The 27,825-nt window shown below is 42.5% G+C and overlaps 1 protein-coding gene across 1 annotated transcript in view; it reads left to right on the forward strand.

The window, feature by feature from the left end:
• LOC144761286 (cysteine-rich venom protein-like) overlaps window positions 1-27,825 on the forward strand; it is a 345,826-nt gene that overhangs the window by 261,529 nt on the left and 56,472 nt on the right. The window contains exon 5 of the mRNA XM_078646738.1: window positions 5,100-5,245. Coding sequence (XP_078502864.1) covers window positions 5,100-5,245 — 146 coding nt within the window. The remainder of the gene's footprint in view (window positions 1-5,099; window positions 5,246-27,825) is intronic.

Below are 27,825 nucleotides of genomic sequence, written 5' to 3' on the forward strand. Positions count from 1 at the left end.
CCACTCGATGGAGGGCAGGCCGGAGGACTTGGTGTTCTCTGATGAAGCTTCTTACCTGGGTATAATGATATCTGCTGAAGTAGATGATATTATACGGCTTAATACTGATCCTATGTTAGATTCAGCTAACAGGACTTTGGAGAGACTGAATAATTTACATCTATCTTTGTACGGTCGTACTAATGTGTTGAAAATGTTAATATTTCCTAAATTTCTTTATTTGTTTCATACCATACCTCTCTTGTTCCCCTCTGATTTTTTTTGTAAAGTAGATAGAATGGCTTCTAGATTTCTTTGGCGCTATCAAAGGTCCAGAAGAGCGCTTAAATGGTGTACATTACCTGGATCCAGGGGAGGCTGGGCGGTACCGAATTTCCGGTTATATTACTGGGCGGTCGTATTAAAACACATAGGAATATTAATCTGTCAAGATGTTTATATGGACGAATCAACTAGGCCGTCAATATATGAAATGGTTTTTGGTAAGGAAGCACGTCAATGTCTGGTGAGAATAATAGAGCCCAGTTATTATAAAAAAACAAAATTTAAAATTATACAAACCGCTTTCCAAATTTGGAAACAGCTTAAAAAAAGATTTAATTTCTGTCTAGACCTGAATTATTATACGCCTATACTGAACAACTCGACTCTACCTGAAATGTTCCCTGTAATACAGAGATGGCACTCCGTTGGAGTGTGTATATTAGGAGACTTATACCAGGACGGCCAATTCGTTTCTTAGTCTTATTTGCAGCAAAAATATAATTTTTTAAGAACTGATTTTTTCAAGTATCTCCAAATTTGTCGTTTTCTGGAAGCTAAAAGCCTTACAAATTCAATAACGATGGAACAAATTGACATGATAGAAGGCAGCAGAAAGTGTAGTAAAATTGGTTTAATATACCAGATGATGATAAATAAATTACAGGATGATTTGAATGTATATACAGATAAATGGGAAAGAAAATTAGAAATGGAAAATGTGGACCTATCCAGAGCAATAGAGTTGTCGAGCAGTGTTTTATTTAATGGATCGTTCAAAAGCCAACATTTTATGTCCATTTTGGATTTATATTACACCCCTGCTAAACTGACAAAATGGAAAGCAAAAAGTGGAGATAAGTGTAATCGATGCAGTCATATAGCTGCGGATTCTTTTCACATGTTTTTACCTGTCCAAATCTACTTAAATTTATTACGGAAGTACAATTTTTTCTTAAAAATAGTTTAGGGATACAAACTGAATTATCCACTGAATTAGTAATTCTTGGAATCCAGTCCGAGCAAATTGATAAAAGAACGTTTGAAGAAGAAGGTTTATTATTTATTTGTATGTCTGTATATCGATATTGTATAACATCTCGCTGGTTAGATGCTGATCCTCCAGTTTTTCACCAATGGCAGTCAAAATTATTGTCAACTTAAGAATGCGGTCTATAAACTAAAAGGGCGGAAAAAAAAAACATTTGGACAAAAACTGTGGGATCCAGTCTCTAATTGGATATGACTGGTGTTCTTGTTATAGCCTTCTCTATTTTTTTCTTCTTCTTCTATTCTGTTTTCTTCAATATAAGTTGATGCTCTTCTGGATTAGTATTGTTCTATGTGGGATGAATTATTTTATGATATAGACTGATGCTTCCTTGGAATCGTTCTACTCTGTTTATGATGAACTATATTATGACATGAGATGATGCTTTGCTGGATTTGTATTGCTTTGTTTATGATTAATTATATCATGTATAACTATCTGCTGACGTAAAATAAAAAATATATTTAAAAAAAGAAATCGAAATCTGGGTCTCATATAGATCCTATGCCGAACCAAATAATTCGCAGCGAAATTCCTGAACTCAATAAGGCTACCAAATGATTAAACCTTCACTCAATTCTGGTATTAAACCCACTGAGTTTAAAACTGATATATTCAAACCTTTATTAAAGAAGTAAAAGTAGAACCCCTATAACAAAACGAACTACTATCTCATGACATTCTTACCCATTCTTGCGAAAATCATGAAAATAATAGTGGCAAAGAAACTTGCTTTACTTTGGAAGATCATGTACTTCTACATGATGCACAAGTGGCTTTTAGAGTTAACAGAAGTACTGATTCTGCCAAAGTAGCTGCACCGTATGGCCTCAAATTAACAGCAAATTAGCAGCTGACAACAACAAGTTGTGCTTTGATTTTGTTTTATTTGCCATGGACCATAATATCCTGAGCACCAACTTAAAGCAATGTGGTATTGTTGGAAAGGTTTTGAATTGACTTGCTTCGATCCTCAGCCAGAGATCATAAAAAGTGATGGTAGAAACCTTCTTTTCCCCTATGTCATTGTGGGACCCACCAGGGAGCCACATTGTCAATTTATTTATTCAGTATCTACATTATTAAAGTAGCTCAATTGATGAGGAAGTATGGATGCTGCTGTGATGACTCACAACTTATGTTTCATGTAGGTGAATCAAGTAGGCAACATCTTGTTGTAATGTATTCCCTATACAAGGCCAAACACGGGATGGATGTCAATGGGCTCAATCTAGAAAATAAAGAAGTCCTAATGGTGGAGAATAATTTATTTGGGTGCAAGTTGCACTCTATAAATAGACATTCAAATGAACAAGCAAGGGGAGCAGTAGAAGGACACAAAACAATCAATCAGAACACTGTGACATCAACATTCTCCTGGGAGGGACAAAAATATGAAGGAAAGCCGTAAATTCAAGAGAAGACAACTGAGATAGATAACATATTTGTAACAAATGGGTCCATTTAATCCCACTATGTTTTCGAATGTAACTAGCTATTTTCTTGTTTTTTTACTTTTACTGTCAGTGAGTCTCACTACCTGAGTCTCACTCATAGTACATTCATGGTAAATTGACTGAAAGTGATAACTGCCAGTACCCTCCTTTTAAATTAAGGCCATTGCTCAAAAACTGGTGTAGGAAGCTCTGGGCTGGTTACTCTTGAACATGTGAGCACATGCATGTGCTGATGAGTGCGGCTTCTAGTGTGAGGTTACTGTTATGCGCAGCTAAGTTGCGGCCCGTGGTAGGAGTGCTGCCAAGTGCTGACGTGAGGCAACGGAGGGGCAGATTGGGGTTGTAAACTAAGGATTTTGGCCACTTAGAGGTAAGTAAACATATAAATAAATAAAACTAATTTCGTTGAGCGCGCTGCATCGCATTTGGTCTTACATTTGTGAATAATGTGGCTGATTTTACTGATGTGGTGACACCCTGACAAATCCAGTAGGCCTGTCCCATTGATAATGACATCCTGATATCGTGTGATAATGCATCCAGTGGAGTTCCGGGGCATTGTGGTTGTAGGATTCAGAAACTGCTAGCGGTGTTCCATGCTTATGAGGAAGTCACCAAAGGGATTTTCATCAACCTGTGAGAATCAAGTGCTACAATAGGATATTTGGTTCTCAGTAAAAGAGGATCACAGGCTTATTTCTTGGGAAGGACTCACATCCTTTCCAACTAGTGAACTAATGTCTTACAAAACCATCCAATCGTGAGCAAGGGGCTTCCCAAAGCTCACTCTATGTATATTGGAAATAACAGATCCCGCCAGCAGACTGCTAAAACAATTTGGAGCTGAGATTTAAAAATTAATTAAGAAGGCCGAAACATGGAACTTCACAATTCATTCTGATACTAGATTTGGTGCCTTGGAGAGTAGATTTGTTGACAGGGGCAGTTTTGAGAAATCAGATTTCCTTACTCTTTCTTGTTAAATGATACAGTTTTCACATTTCCGCTTACATCACTGTCAGGCATAGTTTTAGGTCCAGTAATGGGTTGAATTATTTACATTGCTCGTGGAAAAGGCTATTTAATGCCCAGTGGCAGCTATCAGAGTTGGATGCTACTGTCCTGACTGAGAAAGTGTAGCTGAAGTAGCACCAGCATAGGTACAAGCAGGACTAATGGTGGACCACTGGCACTTCTGACAGGCATGCAATCATCATGTCTTGCACTATCTTTCAGTCAAAAACTAAAGAGAGTGTATCTCACCAGCATCTTTTTAAACCCTGAGCGGGCCATTCTCTTCAGCTGTGCACAGTATCATGCTTTATTATTATGTAGCGCTCAAATGAGTGAAGAGAGTGCCAAGGAGTGGTGGTCTGCATAAAGAAACAACCTGTAAGCTAGAAACATCAGCCTCACCACTCACTGTATCTCCTTAGTGCAAATGCTGTCCCTCAGCTTCTGATGACAATCTGATCTGCCCTCGAGAAGGAGTTATTTTTTCTCGCAGTTTATTATAGCACAAACTCAACCCAAAGGTATCAAAGCACTTTACAATCAGTGAGCACCAATTGCCATCCAGACGGACACATACATTTTTGGGCACGGGGAGATTAAGTGATTTGCCCAGAATCACAGGTTGTTTGAACCTCCAGCCAGTCTCAAATCTGGTTCCCCAGCTTCAAAGTCGGCCGCGCGCTGGCGTAGCTAGACCTTAAACAGCCCATGGCGGTCCTGGCGTTTGCTGTCTATGGCAGCCGCACGTAACAGCAGTGCAGGTGCTGGCGATTGCTAATTTTGCTGCCCTGCGTCAGTGCTGGTAACAGGTGGGGTATGAGGCTGCTGCCCCCAAAACTCATGCCGCCAGGGGTGGACCGACCCCTTGCCCTTGCTACGCCACTGCTCTAGCCGTTAAGCAAAATCCCCTCCCCTTCAGCATGTACTAAAGTAAATATAAAATGCAGAACAAAAAAACTGAAGGTAATGGGGAATGGTGAAAGAGACAGGTAAAAAACAGCCATTATGTCGGGGTCTTCTCACATAGACCTATCTCATGGTTGTGATCTTTCACAATAGTGTGAGTAAGAAACTTGGTTAGTGTCTGGGGAGGGCGACTGTGGGGAGAAATCCAAAAGTACTACAAGAGTCCGTAGCATCGAAATATTTGTGAATTACCCCTATTGTTGAGATCAAATCACAAGCTGGCAGCAGCCTTTGAAAATTGGGTGCAAAATTCTTAGGATACTACCTAATCCAGTAGGTAGGGCTGGCACAAGTGAGTCTTGCATACAGCTTTCATACCATTCTTGTTCTGTGTCCTTCCTCTGTTTTAGCAACTGCTTGCGGTGAAATAATGTACAAGACAAATGTTCCCGCTTCATGGGAATACGTAATTAAAACCTGGTATAAACAAGAAGAGAATTTCACATACGGGATTGGTGAACGAACTCCAGATGCATGGATCGCCCATTACACCCAGGTATGAGATAAATGTTGGTTTTAATTAATCAATTTGCATACATCTATATGGTGTAACAACTAAAAGGGAAGAAAATGAACATGAAGTCACATTTTAACACATGCTCTGCAACCTTTAGCATAAATGTTTATTAATAAGCAAGACCACGTTTGCAACTGTTTTTTTAGAGAAGATCCTGAAAGGTCCCATAAGTTCTAATCCTGTTCTAAAATCGAACTCCGATGGTTATTTTTCACAGCATGAAAATGTAAAGGGTGTTATGTATTATTTTAGGACCCTATTGTAAGTTTCCCGATTTATGCCCTTATAAACCACCATATCCTTATATAGGCATGGAAATCATAACCATATTTAGGCATAGCTCATGCAGTCCAAATATGGCAGGGCTACTTCAACTAGTTCCGAAAATCCACAACGATTTCTTGGAAAAACTCGCCTTCAGCAGTCAGGGATTTCCCCTTGCTTGAGCAGTGACTTATCCAAGAACTCATGGAGTTTTCAAAGAACTGAGACTCTTTGGTGGCGTTATTATGTCCACCTTTACGTCAAACCAGGCACCTTCAAGGTATAAATATGCCCACACTTGCCCAAGCAAACTCACAGTGGTTTGGAGCAGTTCGACTATCTACTTGCCTGACGCGCCCTGCTACAGCAAGTGCCGAAGGAAGCCGACCCTCCAGCAGACGCACTGAGAGAGACGCTGTCTTTTCTCCTGCCGAGAAATCCAGCTCCAGTGTTTCCAAGCTATCCCTGCGGGTTGTTGGGAAATTGAGACCAGCCTTCTCCATTCTAAAACTAAGGTACGAAGCTGATTAGACTCTTAGAGAAATCTTGGTCAGATTCTTGGCAAAAGAATACTACATTTATGCTACACCTCACTTACTTCTTCCCTTGTACTAAGCTTAGGTTAGGTACACCGGGGTAGGTGTATTTTAGAAGTGTCAGTTGAGTACTTTTAGCCTCTGTTATTTATGTATGTATTTTTATATGGTTTACGAACCATACAATGCTCTTACAGTATTATTTTATTCTACTATTTATACTGTACGCATTATATTTTACAAACTGTGTTACGATTGTAGCAGTTCATTTCTTATGCTTGAGAAAGAAGACTGTTCAATAAATCTTTTATTGAAAACGCCCGTCTATCTATTTCTCTGCACTTCTCATGAAACGAAGCATGCACGATTGACTGAGTAAAATATCTATCTATTGTTTCCACGACTCTGAAGATACGTTTTATCTTGGGGAAACAAAGTTGCCATGTTTATGCGGTTGTCAGAGACTAATCCCTTCTCGTGAATTCGAGAAATTTTTTAGTGACCTCTGAGCAAGCTGGCACATACAATTAAGTTAAGTAAATACGGTAGAGACCTAGTCGACCTGAGTCCTACGTCTAATCTACAGGATATATTATTCCAAGGGGAGATAGTTGTTATGTTATGTTATGTTATGTTATGTTAATTGTTTATGTATTTAGCGCACGTACGCCCGTGGGCTTCATGACGCTATTGAACAGTGGGTTTGAAGACATAACACAGCAAGGCATTTTCGGCAGTCATCTATTTAGAGTATGCCTGTTTAAAAAGCCAGGTCTTGAAAGCATGTCTAAAAGAAAGAAGGTTTTCAGTTTGACGCAGGGATTGTGGCAAGGAGTTCCAGAGGGAGGCTGCAAGGTAGTGAAAGCTGCTGCCTCCCTGACGTTTTTTCTTATACTGGGGTACCAAACGTAAATCTTTATGGGCTGAGCGAAGGCTGCGTGAAGGGATATATTTGCATATCAGCTGCCTTATAAATTTCGGGCCCTTATTTTGCAAAGCTTTAAAAATAATACATCCGGCTTTGAATGCGGCTCTCTGCGCCACAGGCAGCCAGTGTACTTCCTCCAAGCCTGGCCTGATGGACTGCCACTTAGGTTGCTTGTAGATAAGCCTGGCTGCCTGATTCTGCAGATACTGCAGTCTTTTAAGCTGACCAACTGGAAGACCCAGATAAAGACTGTTCAAAAAATCAAGGCGGGATAAAACCAAGGCGATGACTGCCTGAATCAGAGGCGAGTGGGTTAAAAAATGGGCGATTTTCCTTATCTTTCTCAACTGGAAGAATCCAGAAGAGACTACCGTTCCTATCTGGCTTTTCAATGAGAGATCCTCGCTGATGGTTACCCCCAGACTCTTGATGGAGTGAGATTTACCGGGGGGATTTCCCAAGTCTAAGGGCCAAAAATGACGGCCCCAGCTGATTTCGCTTTTCCCGGGCAAGACAAGTTCTGTCTTGCCCGGGTTGAGCTTAAGATGGTTCAAAGTCATCCAGCTTTGGATGTGGGTCATAGTGGCTTGGAATTGTACAACTGCATCAGGAGAGCTCAGGGAAAAAATAAGTTGTAAATCATCTGCGTAGTTGTATATCGTGACATTGTGATTTTTCAAAGAATACAACAAAGGGCGCAGATACAGATTAAATAATAAAGGGGACAGGGAAGAGCCCTGAGGAACTCCACATGAGGTACTGATTTTGGGGGCTGTGAACATACCTAGCCTCACAGATTGAGTGCGTTCAGATATGAAGGACTGCAGCTAGCTCAAGGCAGGGCCCCTGAGGCCGGCCTGTTCGACACGCTCGACCAAGATGGAATAGTCAACCGTGTCGAACGCCGCCGACAAATCAAGGAGCACCAGAGCCTGATGCAAGTTGTTATCAGCATTGGTTCTTAAAGTATTCTGGACTGCAAGTATAACTGTCTCTGTCGAGTGGCAGGGACGAAACCCTGCTTGATTGAATTCTAGGTATTCAGTAGATTCAATAAAATTGGGGAGACAGTTGGTGACATGGGCCTCCAAAATTTTCGATAGGTAGGGTAGAAGGGAAATAGGCCTATAGTTTGTTAGGTCCAGTGGATCAATGCCCGGTTTTTTAATCAACGGGATCAGTAGTGCATGTTTAAAACTACTAGGGACCTTACCCTGAGTAAGAGATTCATTAAGTAAGGGAAGAATGCTCTGGGGAATGGTGCCTCCTATTTCTTTAAAAATGTAAGGCGGACATATGTCGTCGGGCGACCCCGATTTGACTAGTGTGAGGAGTTCAACAAACATTTTTTGATCAATAATAGGAAAAGTGTATAGTGTCGAAGGATTGTAAAAAATATCATCTAAAGGGGTAGGGGTAGGAGAGCTAGTTAAATTTTGTTTTATTTTTGCAATTTTTTCACAAAAAAATTGGTTCAATGAATCACAGAATTTCTGTGTGGGAACTGTGGGGGGAACTGTCCTGTCGTCATTGCACAAGTCATTCACAATGCTGAATATTTCTTTAGATCTATTCACTGAATTCAGGATTTTTGCAGAGAAGTATTCAGTTTTGTGTTGAAGCAGAACCTTTTGGTACGCCTTTCTAGCAAAACAGTAAATTATCCTATCAAGCGGTAAATAGTTCGCTCTCCACTTTCTTTCTTTTTGTCTGATTTCGAGTTTTAGTTTCTTTAGGTCTGAGGTGAACCATTTATGAGCATCGTTCCCTCGAGATCTACTAAATCCAATCAGGGGGGCATGACAGTCTGCGGCTTGGCGCAGCCACTGAGTGAGCATAGTTTCGGCTGTCTCTATGTCTTGACTATGCACGGGGAGGGAAGAGTTCAGTGAGTTTAAAAATGAGGGTAGGTCCATGGTTTTCCATTTCCGGATTTCTCTGCCTGCTTGTAAAATAGGATTAGCGGCCCCCTTGATGGAAAATGAGAAATAGATTGTGAAATGGTCTGACCAACTGCAAGGGCAAATGGACTTTAGCTGTAAGGGCAGGTTAAGTGACCAAATCTGATCTAAGCTGTGGCCCTTCTGATAGGTTGGAGTGTGTATATGCTGGTTCAGGTTTAGATCTATTAATAGATCTGTAAGTTCAGCTGCCTGGGGGTCCAACTTTGCATTATCGAACCAGTAATTTAAGTCCCCAATCAGAAGAATTTTAGAATAATTGGTGACATGAGAGGCAAGTTGTTCTGTTAGAGTTAAAGGAAAAGTGGCCATCGACTGGGAAGGGCGGTACAACAGAACCAGTACTAATGCTCCACTGTCAGTATCCAGCTTAATGACGATGTTCTCTGTATCTGAAAGGAGTAGAGACGATAGTTCTCTAAATTGGTGGGATTTGAGAATAATAGCTGCAACTCCGCCCCCGGTTTTCCCAGGTAGGCGGTTGGCTGAGAGAATGTAGTAATCAGATGGTAAAGATACGAGTATGTCTGGTAAAGAGTCTGGAGTGAGCCATGTCTCAGTCAATAAGAGCATATCTGGTTTCTCGGACGTTAATAGGAGAAAGATATCGATCTGGTGTTTAACCATCGACCGAGTATTGAGGTAAATACATCTGAATTCTTGTGTAGGGCCGGTGATAGTTGGGTTCAATATATTTATAGGTATTGGATCATCAGCTGAGATATTGGTGTTCACTATCTCCAGCTGAGAAATGCGCTTGAGTGTGTGTGGGGATAGTGGGGGGCGCGAGTTAGCATTAGGTTTGAATGCGATTAACTCAGAAGAAGAGTAAAAGGGTATTTGACCAGAATCCGTGGCCCCTGGTCCCGGACGCTCGCGGACGGGCGCAGACGGGCTTAACTCAGGCGCAACTCCGGCGCGCCTTTGTCGCGCCGCGGCGCTCGTCCGCTGCGCTCCCGTTGACACATGGCGTTTTATGGAAGTGAGCCTCAGGCAACTGGACCGCTGACTCTGGTTCCAGTGCTCTTCAGGCTCCTCCCAATATGGCGCCCGCTCTCTCCACCATACCGGCACAGGGAGCCGCGGTAGGGGAGCCGCCCTCCACACTAACGGCAGGGGAGCTGCGATGGACCGGGGCAGAGGGGGCCCTAAGCAGCAGGTAGGATCACAAGAATGTTAAGAGAATAATCAATTAAACAATAGCTCTCTCTGATCCATTACAACCAAAGGCAACTTCTTCAGGTTAGATTGTTTTATTACAGTGCTAAAAATAACTGGACATAAAGACATCTTAACATAAGGGTATTGAAATACAAACGAATTAGCATGAGCAGAATCTGAGCAACCAATTTAGACGGGTGTAGCATAAACAACACAATTAATTCAAGAAGTACGATACCGAAAATCAGGAAGCATTAGTCCAAGTTTCCCCGCATTGAGCGTTGGTGAATGATGAGTATTAAATCCCTAATTAGGTAAACAAAAAGGAGATGATGGACGGAGTGCTGAAACTTTTCAGACCCTCACCCCCACAGATCTGAGTTGAATCCATCATCATTTTTTAGCTCACTTCGCCACCTCAGTTCAGACCCAGCTAATGCAAATCAGTCTGTACCCTATGCCTCATGGGAACAGTCCTGCCCGAACTCCCAAACCAGGTATTCCCTGAACCAGGAACAAGCATCCTGGGACCGGTTTGGGGGTAACACCCCTCATCAGCCAGGCTTGCTTGAACATCTTTAATTATGCATTTTCAGAAAGGGTAAAATGTGTCAGCACGTAGTCTTCTTAAGAAGTCTCTCCATGATCAACCGGGCAAGTAGCATAAAGATACCAAGACAGAGCTCATTCTAAGATACTCTCTCTCTGAAGGCAAGTAAGAAATGGGGCTCTATCCATAATTCCAACAACCAGTTATTCACAGGTAGCACTCCCATGGTGCATTTCGAATCACTCCATCTGCTCTGAGCACAGTACTGAAGGTTTTTTTCCATGGTAGACAGTGTACCTTCCTCAACCCACACAATTGAAACCACTACTCTCCTTGCCTAGCTGATAAAACAAATACCTTATTCTGTCTAACAAAAGTGCTTCTTCACCTGCAGCACAAAACATGAGAGAGAACAGATTCAACAGCACACATGAAATTCAATTTGTTAATACTAAAACATGCGCTTTCAGGGACCTGCATTGCAGTCCTACGAATTTCAGCTAATATAAGAATGCACCATGAAGGTTTTACGAATCTACATAAAAGTAACAGAATTTCACTAATACATCTGCCTAAATCACCTAATTGATAAGTTCATTTAGTAGGCAAATTATCATCAGCTTCACAACACAATGTCTTCATGTTAACATTTTCTACTGATACATTCATTTTCTATGTTACTTTTCCATGCTACTGGTCAATGGCCTAAACTACGTCACGTATTCATCTTAATGCCTTTCACAATTCTGACGCTTCACGTTAATACAATGAATGATTATATGGGGGTGCACTCTGAATATGATGCACCCCTAAAAATGAAATGGGATTTCCACTTAATCAGTCCACCCCTCTGATGACGTTGAGTCATCAGAAAACACTCCAGAATATCCCTGCTTCCTGATCCTTCTGGACCTTTCTTCGGCATTCAACACCGTCAACCATGAGAATATTATCGAATGCCTCGAACACAGGATGGGTCTAGGAAGTACCGTCATCAAATGGTTTGGTTCCTTCCTCCAGAACCGCAACCGGAGATTCTTAGTCAACAGCAACCTATCTGCTCCTTCCCCGATATCAATTGGTGTCCCTCAAGGCTCTACTCTGTCCCCTACACTCTTCAATATCTACCTTGAACCCTTAGCTGAAATTCTTCTCTGGAGGATATTATCCACCTGAACGATGCCCTGAAACTGACTGTTCAATGGCTCACCAATAACCAGCTCAAACTGAATGCCTAAAAAACGGAGTTCCTCCTTCTCTCCCCCCCTAACAACTCCAGTGACATCCGGGAATGGATTAACTCAATCACAGCACTCAACTGCACACCGAACATAGTGGATTCTGCCAAATCTCACAATATAACCTTGGACAGCAACGTGAATGTGCGCAATCACATTAAACTCGATGGGCAAAACAGCCAGGTTCCATCTGAGCTACTTGAGAAAACTAAAACCCTTCCCTGAAAATGCCGACCTAAAAATGGCTGCTCTACCCTATCTGGCCTACCAAATACTTCAATGGCCCCTCTACAAGCTTGCCTCAGCGCATCAGCTAGACTCTTATCTGGATTAAGAACATTTGACCACATTTCACCACATCTGAAGGCCTTGAACTGGCTGCCTCTCAAGGCAAGAATCCAGCTCACGCTGGCCTGCACCACACACAAAGCCCTGTACATGAACTCCCTGGCATACCGCGCCCAGAAAATTGTGGTATCTGGAAAACTCAGGATCTCCCGGTCCCCCAGAGACCTCGTGCTCCAACCACCCCACTTCTGCAAGGAAAAAACTTATAACCGAGCGTTCTCTGGGGCTGCCTCAAGAATCTGGAACTCACTACCATCCTCCATCAGAAGAATACCGTCTCTATCAATCTTCAAAAAGGAAGCTAAAGCCTTCCTAATGAGCAAATTCCTCCAATAATGCCCCTAGATTGCACCAACCCCTTTTAGCAAGACTTTTGTTTGTGTTCATAATCCCCTGTACTGCTTGGCACTCTCTGTGTACCAATTCTCACTCCTTCAAATGTTCTGCCGCTTCTCTCTGACTCTTGTTATCTTTTGTCCCCCGTATACAATTGCTGTTTTTTCCCGTTTTATCGCTTACATGGTGCTCGCTGACTTTAGTTCTGGACTCAATATTGTATATAACTCTGGCTGCTGTCCTATTGTGTCCAATTTCCTAACCCCCATTCCTTGGTTTTTGCCTATGCCTAATGCCGTACCTAAAGTGTTTATTCCTGTAAAGTGCTCTGATACCCTAACACGCTCTATAAATCCTCAAATAAAATAAATTTAAAAAATCCTTGCAGAGTGGACCGATCTAAACAGAAGTTCGAGCTAATCTCCTTTGTCTGAACTCCTCCATTTGCTTCAAATTCTCATAATGATTGTCCTGCAGTCTTTCCACCCTTCTCTCTCTCTTTCCCTTGAGGAGTTCTCCACTTGCATCGCCTTGTGTCACTTGCATACCCTCATCATTCCTACAAAGATAATAGCACAGATCACAACAATTATTAACGGCTTCAGGATGTATCCAAAGATCCCACTTCCTAGATTTGCGAACCAACTTCCAAGTGCACCAAATCCTTTCCCAATCTTATCATAAACTCCTCCAGCTGCCAGATTTTGTATCTCATGATGTGTATCACTGATGTTGTTGATATATCCCCTCAGATCTTTACTTCTATCAGGAAAAAAAGACCATCTCCCCATCTATGAGAAGCAAAGACTGAGCTGTGTTAACAGACAACTTATCCACAACAGTAGACAGCCTCGAAATCTTGATGTCATGCAATACCTCTCCCAGACTAGGTATCATTTCTCCAAATATGTCTCCCACAACTTCACTAGCACTCAGTCCTCATTTTTCTCTACTGTTAAAATTTCTTTCCAAATTCTCCACATTGCATATCTTTGGAAACACAACTGCCACACAACAAGTACCATACCATTTGCTTGGAGGCCAAACATATGCATTCATTCCACACACAAAATAAACTCCTGGTGCCATTCGAACTGATTCTAGTAGAAATGTCTCCCAAGGACCATTGAAGATATGATCATACACTCTCTGTCAAATAAATACAGTATTATAACGACTCTGAACTTGACGTATGCAAAGCTTGCCTCGTTGTTCCCAATTCAAAGCTATATAACTAGAACTTCCCTTAGTCTTTTCAGCTAACTTCTCCTTGGTCCACTCAGAATTCTTGCCCTTGTTATCAGATTTAAAAACTGATCCTCTACGCCTATCTTCTTCTCGATCCATTAATTTATTTTTTATGTCTGTTAATATGCAAGTTAAGGTACGTCTATGTGCGTAAGCGGTGTCTAATGTTACTGTTGGTGCAAAGTAATTTTCCATTCCCTCCATTTGCTTATAATAATCCTATTTGTTCATGTGGTTATATATATTTGTTTAATCTTCTTTATTGGCATTTATGACATTAATATGATACAAACCATGCATCTTTGCTACATCATCAATATGTGCATATTCCAAACATATGAGACATTTAACATCATCTATTATAGACTTCAGGGTTAAGTAAACAGTAAATTAATCTCAGGAATTTATTTATTTAATTAACCCCAGTAAATTCCATCTCCTTAAGAAGCAGCAGCCTCTTATCTATCGATCTTCTCTGGCTTCCTTTCACATCCTATCTTCCTTCTAATTCTCCTTCTTGAATGCTTTCTATTTACTCCCACATTCATTTCCCCTTTTCTTTTTCTTTTTCTTTTTCTTCTCTTTCTTCTCTGTTTCTTGTACTTTTTCTGCTTCTTTACCTCTTTCTTCCTTTCTGCTTCCTCTATACCCCTCCTATCAATCTATTTAGTTTTTATTGCATATGTTATGTATTTCTTATTTACACATATTATTTACCTGCTTTCTACAAATTCGTAACATATGTACTGTTATTATCTTTAAAAAATGTAATAAAAATTTCTTAAACTGAAAAAAAAAAGATCCAGTTTTGTCAACATATGTTACGTGGAATAGTTGTGTCCACTGCCCATATGTAATTCTTGCACATTTATGCCCTTTGTGAGTTGGTGTATGTGCCATTATACAGTGCAAATGGGAAGGCAAAAAGAAAAAAAGTAAACTTCAACATTAAGGCATCTGTAAAACAATAGATTCCTTTCCAAACTGACGTAGACTAAAACTACCAGGGGTCCACTGCCTATACTGGAAATCATTGCTTTTCTATTTAGTCTTTTTGGTGGGGGGGTGAGAACCCCCTGAGGACCCGGGGCTACAGGGGAAGGAGGAGTGGAGGGGAAGCTCCAAGGGGCGTAGGGTGCATAGGAGGGGCGAAAGAAAGAGGAAACAAAGAGAAATGAACAGGGGCAGAAGCCTCTTGTAACTTCTTTATGCTGATGTGTACATATGTCTGTCCGCTCAGTGTGACCCTACGAGCCCATGAACAGCAGACAGTCTCCAAACCTAAACCGGGCCATCCTCTACCTCTTATATCCCCTCAGATTATGAGCTATTTGTCTGTGAATCTCTTTCAGCCTTGTTACGAGTATCCGGATCCCCCATTATTTCTGTCCATGGTTCTGCCAGGGGTTTACGAGTTTTTGTGACCTTGCCTTCCCATATTAAAGCGAGAAGTTGTGAGAAGTTGGCCTGATAGGTGATGTTTCCAATTCTGGAACCACCTATTATCAGACCAAACAATCCCTTATGGTGTCAGGTTGTAAGTCAACCTTGTTAGACAAGCTATCCTGGGGGTAGCATGGACTAAGCAGCCTAAAGGCTTAACTTAAGAGGTCGTGTTAAGCGAGCTGTTTTACCACATACAATCCTGTAATATCAAATGAAAGGACACCACACAAGTATATATTATAAAAATATATGTGTTTATTACTAAAAACAATCCCCAGTATTCTTTATGAATAAAGGGGCACAAGCGTTAAATCAAAAGCACAGTTTAAACATACAAAGTTGCACAATTATGGATGAGGGCGGGTGGCCACTCAAACCATATACTAAACAAGTGGTATAAGAGATACCAATCGAACAGTGGTTAGGCCTAGGGCCTAGGGAATCGCTGGGAGCAGTCAGGACAAGCAGTGCTGAAGTCGGGAGAGGCCCACGGGATTCGGGAGCAGTGCGGAAAGCGCACGCATGCACCAATGTTAACCAATGGTGCGTAAAAGTTACAAAGTTAAAGTTTAAGGACACTTCCGCTGAACCTAGAGGAACAAAACTTAAGACACAGACCCTAGAGATGTGTACCAGTGTGGGAACACCGGCGGAGCAAAGTTACCTCACCCACAGGAAGCGGGTGCACAGGGTCGAAGTCGAGTCGGGTTTCGTCACGCAGGCTCTTGGTGCTTGAAGCTGAAAGGGCTGCAGGCGGGGTGAAAGAAAAGTGTCCGGTGGAGTCCAAGGGTGGACTCGAGTCGAAAAGTACCTGAAAGCAGAGGGGACAGAGTCTGGGTCACTCAGCAGTGACCAGGGTGGAACCAGGACGGAACCAGGCAATGTCGGGCGCGATCAGGTCGCTGTCGAGGTGCTTCTCTCCGCTGTCACGTGGGCTCTGGGGCATCTACGACGTCCAGGAGCAGGTCACGATCTGTCCCACGCAGGCTCTCGCCGTCAGCGCTGTCGGCTTCAAGATTGGAGCAAACAACACTTGGCAAAAGCAATCCACGCGGAACCGGGAGATTGCTTCTCACTCGAACCAGGAGGGTCAGAGTGGGGGCTCCTTTTCAGGGGAGCTGGTGCAGATCTGGAGCAACCAGATTCACAAGTCGATTTCAAGTTTTCGTCGGCACAGGGGCCACTAGCCGGCTGGCAAGTGACCGGGCCAACGCGTTGAGCCAAAAGTAGCAGAAGGGCCCCACGCAGCACTCGATGAGTGTAGAGGGGTGAGCTTCGGTGCAAGAGTGGCTCAGGGTTGGGGCTTCTCAAACCCCGGTGTACAGCTTCGAGGGTCACTCGTGGGCTGCACAGTCAGTGTCTCGTGGTCAATTCAAGATGGCGTGCCCCATGCTTCCGGTCGCCTCCACGGGTCTCAGCTCTGCAGGGACTGTGGATCGGGCTGTTGGAAAGCAGGCAGGTTTGATCTCGTCGATCTCTGTCGCTCGAGTTCCGGCAGAACTGCAACAAAGTAGACGTCGATAGCTGGATGGTGCCTGTTTGCACAGGGTGGTCACTCCTTGACCACAAGGGAGATTCTTCGGGCTTCTACGTCGAGTAGGATGTCGAAGGGTCCAGAATTTCTTTTCTTATGTTTCTTCAGGATAATCTGAAGTGCATTGGCACTGCTCCCACTCTTATTCGAATCTGGGGGGCGTGATTACCTGCTAGGTCCCCCCCTATGGGTGGGACCCAGGAAGGGGGTGGATACACCCCTTTCCTTTGATCCAGGCCGCCCTGGCACGAGGGCTGGAGTGCCCCAGAACCGGTTTGGCCGGATTATGCAAGGGGCAGCCTTGTGCGCCCCAGGCAGTGTCTGGTTTCTTTCAGACCTCCCTGCTACAATCCACTATCTCCTGTCTGGAGGGTGGTAACACCCTCCTGCGACAGGAAACCCTTTGTCCAGGCCCCATTTGGCTGAGTTTCGGTCAGCTTCAGGGGGTCAGACTCTTGTCTGTGGCAGAGGCATCCATTTTGTGGATCTAAGGCCCTTTTAGAAATTAACCGCATTACAGTAAAGCAACATGTCTTACCCCTCTAGAGGGGTGGAATGCTATCCCCGTCACCAGAACTGGCGAGGGGATAGTATTCCAAATCGTATGACACCTTACACGACATGTTTTGATAAAGCCAAACCAGAGTTGCTATATAACCGCGAGGATTATAAGGCACTTAAGAGTATATGGTATGGCATTATCCTGAAACAGCTTAGGGAGTTGTTCCCGACAGCTGCAGACAGGCTCAGCTCATGCTAGAGCTCCATCTCACATTAAACCACGCACTCTGCCTCCAGGATTGATGAGGCCTTCCATAGGAGTGGCTCACAGGTTTATATGTGTCCAGATATAGGTTTAGATATAGGTATACTATATCTAAGTAAGGGGTGATTACACCACCTTACCCCAGCTGAGTGATCAGCCAGTTGTGTCAATTTAAGAACCAGCCAGGGGTGGCAAAAGATATGCTGCAGCCCCTGGTAGGCCTTGGTGGCCCCTATGCCCTGGGCACCTATAGTGCATTATACAGGGGCTGACAAGGAGTCCATTTCCAATTGGGGTATGTACCTAGGGTACATGGAATCCATTTTACAGAGAGAGCAGATGGCCTGGGGCCCTGATTAGCAGGGAACCAGGTCAACTAAGTCAAAAAACCAGCTAAACACAGGCAAAAAATCTGGGGTAACCATAGTCAGGTAGCCACCTTCCTACATCTCTCCTCTGCTTTAGACCAGCAGTCAAAGCCTTTCTCCCCGGTAACTATTAGTGTGCCCTTCACCGCCCTCCATCTCAAGGCTATCCTCCGCTTAGCCAGCAGGAAGGCATTCGTTCAAGTGTTTCTAGACTCGTATTGCTGAGAGTACCACAATATGAGAAGTAGTACTCATAATTGCCTTTTCTATAAAACATACTAAGGAGTAAACTACAACTCTTACCATACTCAAAGAGTAGGTGGTGATATTGAATTCCCTCCTCAACCGAAGAAGGTAGTTACTTGCACACATAACAATCTCTCACTTCCACATTGTCAACATATTAATACAACAACTTATCATAAGCATTCAGTGGATAAATCTACATGAAGAAAGTGACTAGTTTGCTCTAATAAGTCTTTTTCAGATCCTAATGTACTCTCCTTTGAGACAGCAGTGGTAGGCGTGGATGTCCCATGTACCCTCACTCCATTTTCCTCACCTTTGCATGCCACTAAAATGGACTCAGTAATGACTACAGCTATTACTACAATTACTCCTACAATGAGTGTACCAATGATACATTTGTACTTATGATTCAAATTTCCAGACTCCATTTTTGTAGTAGCTCAGATTCAGTCAATCAACACACAAAGTCTCGTTTCTCCACCTCTTATTTACATGTATTAAAGTCTTTGAGCAACTTTCTTTGAGGCCTTGGAAACGTATTTTAAACAGTCTCTTGTACAGTATTTACAGCTTGGAAAACTTCCCTTGCCCTCTTTCTTCTTCTAGATGAAAGTCCCAATTTGTATTCTTCTTCCACTAGACCCTAGGTTATCTTCTTTTAAGCAACTCATTACAGTTCAAAGTTCATTTTCATCTCTTTTGAGATCAGAGCCAACCTCGTTAATAACTTGATGTAACAGTTCAGCTCTCAATGCTGTAATCTCTTGAGGAGACTGTGGTGCTCCAAAGCTTGCCAGTTTTGAAATCTTAGACCTCGCTCTCACTGGCATTTGTAGTGCACTCGGAAGAGGAATATCTCCAACATGGCACTAAAGCTCTTCTGGACCTTTTAGCGCTGTGTCTGGCTTGTTCAGTTTCACTCAGTTCCGACTCTAAAGATTCATCTATTGGTTCAAGTTCTCTTTCAGATACAAGTCCCAGATTTCTTCTCCTTTGTCTTGCAGAACGCGTTTCACCTGCAGCATCCTTCTACCTCAACTGCACACAGCCATTTGTCACACCTGTCTCTTCTACTGAGTATACCAACCTCAATGTTACCGTCTTCCTCAGAGTCTATACCAGGGTCTTGTATAACTTGACCCCCCTTCAGATCGATCTGGTATATCCTCTCCGGTGACCTCTAGTTCATTGCTGGAAATACGTCTGGGGATAAACTGTTTTATCTGAAGGACCTGTGACTCTTCAGGTATGGGAAGCGTGGACCCAGTTTGGTATTCCACCACACTTCACACCAGTGATAGCCACTAGGATCGCTTGATATGGTCCACACTACTAAGAGTCAAGGCAGTTTTTTCTCACGTGTTTTCTGATGAGAACCCAATCTCCTGAGCTCAGGTCATGGCAGCAGTCTTTTGATGTCCGTGCATTCGCAGCTTCAACCTGATGAGACATAGAGCAAAACACATCAGCCAATCCTTTCCAGTAGTCAAGGACCAAATCATCTGTACTGTTCACTAATTCAGTGGCAGGTACAGCAGGCAAATGCATTGCTCTTTTCATCAGTAACTTATGAGGCGACAACTCTTATTAGCACCAAAGGCAACGCATCACTCCACTTCAGAGATGTCGAGGCACACACTTTAGCCAGCCTCGCTGTCAAGGTAAAGCTGATCTGCTCCATCATTCCTGATGCCTTCCACTTGTAACTACAATGCAGTCTTTGATCCACACTCAAGTTGGTGCACAATAACCTCATAGCTTCATTGTGGAAGTGTATACCTCTATCCAATTCCAATGTAGTTGGAAATCCGATTCTAAGAATGAGTTCCCTCAACAACAACTTTCTTACTGTGTGACTATCACACATTATAGTAGATAAGCTTCAACCCATTGAGAAAAGATGAACACAACAACCAGATTATATCTCAACCAATTACCCAGAGCCAACTCAATGAAATCTATTTGTATCTGATTGTAGTGACCCCCAATCTGCCAATGTGATTGAACCAAGTCTGTCTGCACAATCTCACCAATGCATCCCTTCCTATAGGAGCTGCTCCATAAATTTGCCTTGCCATTTTGAAGTAACAGACAATCTGGAAATACCTTCCTGCCGTCAACTGATGCCCAAATGTCATTTTCTCCTTTCTCACAACCTGCTCTAATCCAATCTGCTTGTTCCTTGTCTGTGGCTTCCATTTGCCAATGTCTTACTTCATCCCATGTGTCAACAACAGCTAGCATCATGCTGAGTTCGGTCTTCACTGTATTCTCGCCAGTATATTCCCCATTGAAAACCCATGCATGAATGGCACAGAAAAGTGTAACTTGATATGCATACCTTTTCCCTATGGTAACAAAAGCATCTCCCCTTCCATGGGATGACCATTTAACAACAGCCTCTTCATTTGTAATTGAAAAGTTTCCAGCAGTTGTCTTACATACTCCCCGTTACTGATCAGAGAACCTGATGACGTCAAGTACCCTCTCTGCTACCATAGCTGTCCAAAGTCATGAAACACACCTAAACCATACTGGCTATCGCATCGGTGTAGATGGTGACTTCGATCTGTTCAGAAACTTGACATAAATGGGTCAAGCCACCTGTGAGGAGTGTGCTCCTTTTAGACAAGCAGCTTTCACCACTCTGGAAATGGTACAGACAGTAAACACTGCTCTTAAATGTCCTTCATTGTCTCTTAAGCATGAGCCATCAACAAAAAAGACTTGATTGGGATCACACAATTGCTCATCAACAGTGTTGGGTCTCGGCTTTGTGCAAAGCTCCGTGACATCCAGACAGTCTTAGTCTACACATTCTTCCCCATCAGCATTTGGAACAGGCAACAATGTAGCAGAATTTAACACAGAACAACGCTTAGGTTTGAACTTCTTGGCAGTGAGTAATTCTTGTTCATACCTTGTCAGCCTGTTTTCAAATGCCGTGTTTTGGGTCTCGTCATCAGAAGCTCAACTGAATGTGGTACATAATCTGCAAGAGGATGACCCATCACATCGCCCAATACTGACACCTGTTGCAGCAACAGATTTGAGACAGCCAGGCTACTCTGAAGCTAAAGGATCTAGTGTAGCTGAGAAATAGACTACTGGTCTACGGGCACCTCCATGTGCCTGGGTGAGTACTGATAGAGCACAATCTTCTCGCTCATGGCAGAATAATGAGAATGCTTTGTTGCATTCAGGCATTCCTAAAGCTGGAATGTGACACAGGCACTCTCTCAACTCCAGGAAAGCAAGCAGACCATACCAAGGTATCGAATCATGCACTCCTTGTAGGTCAGCATCTGTAAAGGATTTGCCATCAAGGAGAAATTAGGAATTGTCCAGAGTAGCCAACCATTCCAAAAAACATCCTGACCTCATACTGGGTACTGCGAGGATTCATTTTCAATATCGCCTCTACTCTTTCTTGTGACACCTTCCTCTTTCCTGTTTCAATTCGATGACCTAAGCACTATACTTTATTTAGACAGTACTGAAGCTCACTCAGAGACACCTTAAGTCCATTGTCAGCCAGATGGTTTAATAAGGCGATATTATCCTCCCTGCAAGTTCGTTTCAGACGCAATGAGGAGGTCATTGATGTACTGGTCTACCACTGAGTTACGGGGCAGAATCAAGCTCTAAACGTTCTTTTTCAAGACCTGGTTGAAAATGGATGGACAACACCTTGTAAGACACGATTCTCCAGACAGAAAGCAAATAAAAATTGGCTCTCCTCATGCAACAGAATGGCGAAAAATGCCTGACAAAGGTCAATTCCTGTAAACCATGCAGCTTCGCAAGGAATCTGCAATAGGATCACAGATGGATTTGGTACCACGGGACAACATGGAATCACTATGTTGTTAACTTTTCCAAGGTCCTGGACAATGCAGTATTTCCCACTAGGCTTCTGCAGTCCTGTGATAGGAGAATTGCACAGACTTCCCATTATCTCCTTTAGGATGCCCTGCGCAGTCATGGAATCAATTTCAGGCAGGGCTGGCTATAGAGCTGGTGGCGCCCAGTGCGACAATGTTTGTTGGCGCCCTCTAATGACCACCTCCACCACAGATTACCCCACCACCACCCTTTACAAATGCCCAAGTCTCCATAACCACTCTCCCTCTGATTCATATATAGTGCAACTCATACCAGTGTAGGGTGTCAGAGCACTTTGTTTCACACACACATTACAGAGAGTCAATCAATCATATGTTTGTAAATTAGTTTATAGGAAATGTTACATAAGACAGAGGACTACAAGTTGTAGGAGTCCCAAGTCATCAATACTGGTAGGCAGTATAGTGTAATAGTGCTTGGTCTAGAGAAGCACACAGTCAGAATTTAAAAAGGAACACCATAGCTGGGGATTCTCTTTAAAAATAAGAATGGATTTCTACCCAAACTAATCCTTTTTGCAACTTTAAAGGTTGCTCAAATCTATACTGTACAAAGGTTAACAGCTCTGTATTTAACCTATAAATTGTAAGTAACAAATTGATATCTTTTTTAAAAACAGTAACCCACTGACCTATTTACATTCTATACAGTTTGTAATCCGCACGGTACTTGTTCTTTGCAAGAGGCGAATGAACCCTTTGCGCTAATATAGTGAGTCAAAACACCAATTGAACAAAACTCTGATCTCTCATCAGGAAGAAAATTAATCACAGGAGTTTTTGTCAGTCTGGAATTTGCTGCTACTCCTCACAGCAGCTAATCCTCCTTCACAATATAGCCATACATATTCACTCACACAGTCATTCTAAGTTGGTAACTGTCTACCATCTAAATGGATCGATAACATTTCAACCACTCAAGAACCTTTATACACGAGGACCCTCGACCATTGTGGATCACCAGAATCAGTATAGGTTCAAAGGTTCAAAATAAGCTTTATTCGATATTCAAACAAATATCATATAAGCATACATTGTTATACAGATTTGTGAAACTTTATTAAAAATGAGTAAAAGACGACAGTTAAAAACAAAACTGGTTGTGTTCTCCGATATCAGTCTAAAGTATTCCTGAATTTTATCATTAATTTTAAAAACTGCTCCATTTTTGTTATCACCTCCCTGTCTTCGAGTTCTTGTAAACGCTCAAAGGCAAGTTTACACGACCTGAGATTCCATCTTTTGAGCAGAGGTAATAATAGAGCTTTTCTCAGTAACCCATAGTATTTACAAAAAAGAATGGTATGGATATTCGTTTGTTGAGATATATTGTCACAGGGGCAGGAACAAAGAGTCCTAGACCAGTCATTACATAATGGGAATGTTACATAGCGGAAAAAAGAACCCAGTCTAAATCTGGTAAGCAGCATCCTTGAATAACACGAGTAGTCTGTTGAAAGCTAAAGCTGAAGGCCTTTGTGTGGTGTCACCCTTTGATATGCCAGAATAGTATCACAGTGCTTCCATTTGTTCCATCTAGCTGTTTCCAGGTGGGCCATTAGCGTCTTTCTTAGGCCTTTCCGTGAGATATTTTCTAATGAAGAAGGATCTGTAAACCATTCTTGGCGCCCAATTGCCAGAAAAAACTTTTTCACGTAGGCCAACCATTTTGGTAGAGAGTGTTTAGCCCCTTCCAATTTTAAAATGTCTTGTATCACCTCTCTATTAAAATCAGTCTCGGGCGTGGTCCAAATTTTGTGCCAAAGAAGGGGAGGTTCAGATTTTATGACATCTGATATATACGGTAGATCCAATTCGATGTGCATCTGATACACCGAAGTTGCCTTTGAGGAGGCCAGGAGATACCTAACGAAATTATTTTCCACAATTTGTATTGGCGAGAGGTTTTTGTCAATTCCCCAGAGACCTGCCCCATATGTAGCAGTGCTAACACATTTTGCTTTATATACCATTAATAATTGTTTCACCGGTCTTCCCCCTAATTTACTTGCGAAATCACGGAGCCCGCCAATTGCACTCACAAAAGTAAGTTTCCTCTTGTGTATAGCCGCCTTCCAGGATAACTTTCTATGAAGGCAGATACCCAAGTAAGTGAATACCTCCACTGTTTCCAATTTTTGGCCCTCGATGTAGATAGGGCAGGGGATTTTTTTGTGGCCTTTATTGCTTAGCATAGAATAAGATTTACCTATATTCACTTTGAGACCCTTGATCTTCATGAAAACCGTAAACTCTGAGACTGCCTTTTGTAGGCCCATTCTAGTCTGGGAGAGGATTGCGGCATCGTCTGCATATAGCAGGATTGGAATCGGTTGTCCTCCAATTTTTGGGAAATCACACTCGATGTTTTTGAGATGCTCGCCAATCGCATTTATATAGAGGGAGAAGAGCAGAGGTGCCAAAATGCACCCCTGTCTGACCCCTCTATTGATATTAAAACGTGGCGAGCACTCTCCCCTCAGACCAAATCTAACTCTGGCTCCAGCTTCTCTGTACAGAGCCTTAATGAATAGTAGGATTGATGGATCTATCCCAAATTGATGTAATGTGTCCCATAGTAGGTCATGCTGGACGCAGTCAAATGCTGACGTAAGGTCTATGTACGTTATGTACAGACTGCGTTTTTTAATATCGATGTATTTGGATTTAATTAGATGTAGATTGAGGACCTGTTCAATCGTCCCTCTGCCTGTCCGAAAGCCATATTGTAATTGCGACAATACGTTTTTCTCCTCCAGCCAGATGGTGAGTCTTTTCAGAATTATTCGTCCAACAATTTTCATCAGGGTATCAAGGAGAGATATAGGCCGATAACATGATGGCGAGTGTCTGTCTCCTTTTTTAAAAATTGGAATTACAATTGCCTCTACCCATGTTGGAAGGAGATCGACGATATTTATCGAGTTTAGGACAGAGGTCAGAAGAGGTACCCAAAATTCCATTTTCGCCTTGTAGACGTCTGCAGGAATTGCATCCGGTCCAGGTGCCTTCCCTGCAGGACTTTCTGCGATCGCCAGTTCCACCTCCTCAAGTGAAAAAGGAGTTATCCGGGGACTTTCTTGCTGTGGGGTTGACTTTAGTAAGGGGAGGCATTCTGATTCCAGAGTATTCAGACATGTAGGATTCGAATATAACTTCTGGAAGTGTTCCACCCACATCTCTCCACTTATTGCCATATCCAAGTTCCTTTCAGGTATTTTCACCCATGGTAAGGGGGAATTTATAAGTCTCCAGAAGGCTGACATATCACCCATTTCTGATGTTGTGACCAAATTCTGCCATGCTTCCTGTTTTAGTGTCCTTTTCCTATTTTTTATGGCTAAACGATATTGAGTCCTTGCCAAACGTATTTCTGTTTGGGGTTTGGGTATGACATGCAGCAAGTTTTTTAGATATTTCAAAGCCTTTGAACAATTTGCATCAAACCATCCTTTGTATTCAATGGGACCTGGTTTAAACTGTCTAATCAAAAGTTCTTTCAGGGTATCCTGAATTTTAATGAAGGCTTTACAGATGTCATCGGGCTTGTTATTGATAGTAAGACAGGTATAGATCTCCTCCTTCCTCTTATCGACTAAGTTTTTAAGAAGGTTGTTTGGATTGATTTTGGACCATTTAACACAATATCCATTTGTAGCTCCCATTTTAATAGGTTGTTGATAGTTAACCTTGTGTAGGCTTTGATTTTTTATAGAACCCGGTAGCTCGATGGACATGGACAGAGGATAGTGGTCACTGTATAAGTGGTCGTGGGTGTTCCAGTTTTTTATTAACGTTGCGTGTGTTTTTGAGAATAGAATAAAATCTATGGTGGTATTCAACCCTCTGCCATGAAAGGTTGATTTATGAGGTCGTGGGGTTTGAAGAAGCTCATTTGCAAAACGTAAATTAAATGAGGTCACAAAATTATTGAAAAGATCCCCAGATATTGTGTGCAAAAAATGGTTAAAAGTAGCGTTGCCAAAGTCTGAATCATATGTCACGAAGATGTCACAGTCGTCTCTTACAATGTGTGGGCAAATATGACAATTTAGATCGCCCAAGAAGGCTATTGCACACTCTCCGCCAGATGATTCTTTAATATTTTGCAACGCTTGATGGAGATCTTCCAAGTCAGCCCCCAATTTTTCTACCGTGAGATTGTTGTAAAAGTTGACAATTAACAGTGACAGTGACGGAGCAATGTCCATTACAATTACCTGGAAGGAGTCTCTCAGTATTGTTTTCCTGATCCTATGACCGACTGCTACGCTGATATAAGAGCATAGCCCCCCTTTGTGTCTGCCCTGTTTACTCATGGCAGCCGGGGAGTGAAATGTCTGGAAACCTTGGAGATGAATGGGAGAAATCGCCCAGGTTTCCTGAAAACACAAGATGGAGTACTGGTTAACGACCTGTAGCCAATCCGGTATTGTAGTTTTTGAAAAAAGGCCTGCCAAATTCCATGAAAGGAATTGGAGGCTGAGCGTATTGTCTCGGTCTACCTTGTGGGTGGAAATTAGGTTGTCAGATGTATTTAAGGAAAGACAGGATAGACTTATGGGATTGCCCCTTTCTGGAATTATTACTCTATTTCTAGCCTCGTTTTCTGTAAGGTTTTTAATGGGACCATCTACTAGATCATCCTGTAAGGCATCGGTATGAGTAATTTTATGATCCCGACTCCCCCTATCATGATTTACCTCCTTGTCTTGATTGAGTCATTCTACGTCGTCCAACCCGTAGAGTGTCTCATAGTAGTTATGGCAAGGTAAGTTCCATTTTGGATTAACAAACGGGGGGGTTGAAGGAACCCCTCTGGATAATGCCGTGGGGTCGGCAGCTGCATGTAGTCAATCAGAGGAAGAAATGGCTGTTCTCTTAATCTATTCCTTCGATTGTAATTCCTGTAATGCACAGACATGGAATTATCGTAGTAAGGTTTTGGTTTGTGTAATTTAGGGTGCATTAACGCCTCAGGATAAAAATAGGCTAGGGGTTTTGGTGAAATTGGACCCCTGTTAAAACCCGAAAACCAGTCTATAATGTGCGTGATGACCCTCGGATCTTTGAAGGTAACAATTACTACGTCCCCTTCAATATCTTTGGGGCGGATCCCAATCCAATGGGTTCTTTTGACCATTTTTATGTCGCCATTTATGTGAGGTGGTAGGGGCCTATTTTCTCTAAGCCAAAAAATCACCTTATTTTTTAGGCTGTGATGGTTTTCATAGCCTCCTGTAGGAGGTAATGGTAACACTCCCGTCAGAACGATAACGTTCTGTGCTGCGGCAGGGGGTAAGTCAACATATCTTTTGGGTGGACGTTTTTCCTGTGGGGCTGCGGACTGCATTTTTTCAGGAGTGGTTTGTGCCTTGCCCATTTTTACTGAGGCTATGAGAGAGTTAATTTGTGTTGAATAAGTATCAGAAGACACTTTTGGAGGGGGAACAGGATTATGAGTGGTTCCTGTCTTTTTTGTTGGGACTGGGAGGTGGGTTTTTTGCTGATTTGAGGCCGTAGATTGCTTGTTAGATTTCTGTGCTTTGGACGTTTTTTCTATTTTCGAATTTGTTCCCCCATCAGCCGATGTAGTGGGTTTTGTATTTGGAGTTTTAAGTTCTGGATCATGAGTAGGTTTGTTACCAGCTATTAAATTTGAGACAGCGTTTGCGGCCCCCTTAGTTGGTTGTTTTTGGGTCAGAGATTCTGAGAGAGTGT

This window comes from Lissotriton helveticus, chromosome 6, assembly GCF_964261635.1.
Source record: "Lissotriton helveticus chromosome 6, aLisHel1.1, whole genome shotgun sequence".
Taxonomy (NCBI): domain Eukaryota; kingdom Metazoa; phylum Chordata; class Amphibia; order Caudata; family Salamandridae; genus Lissotriton; species Lissotriton helveticus.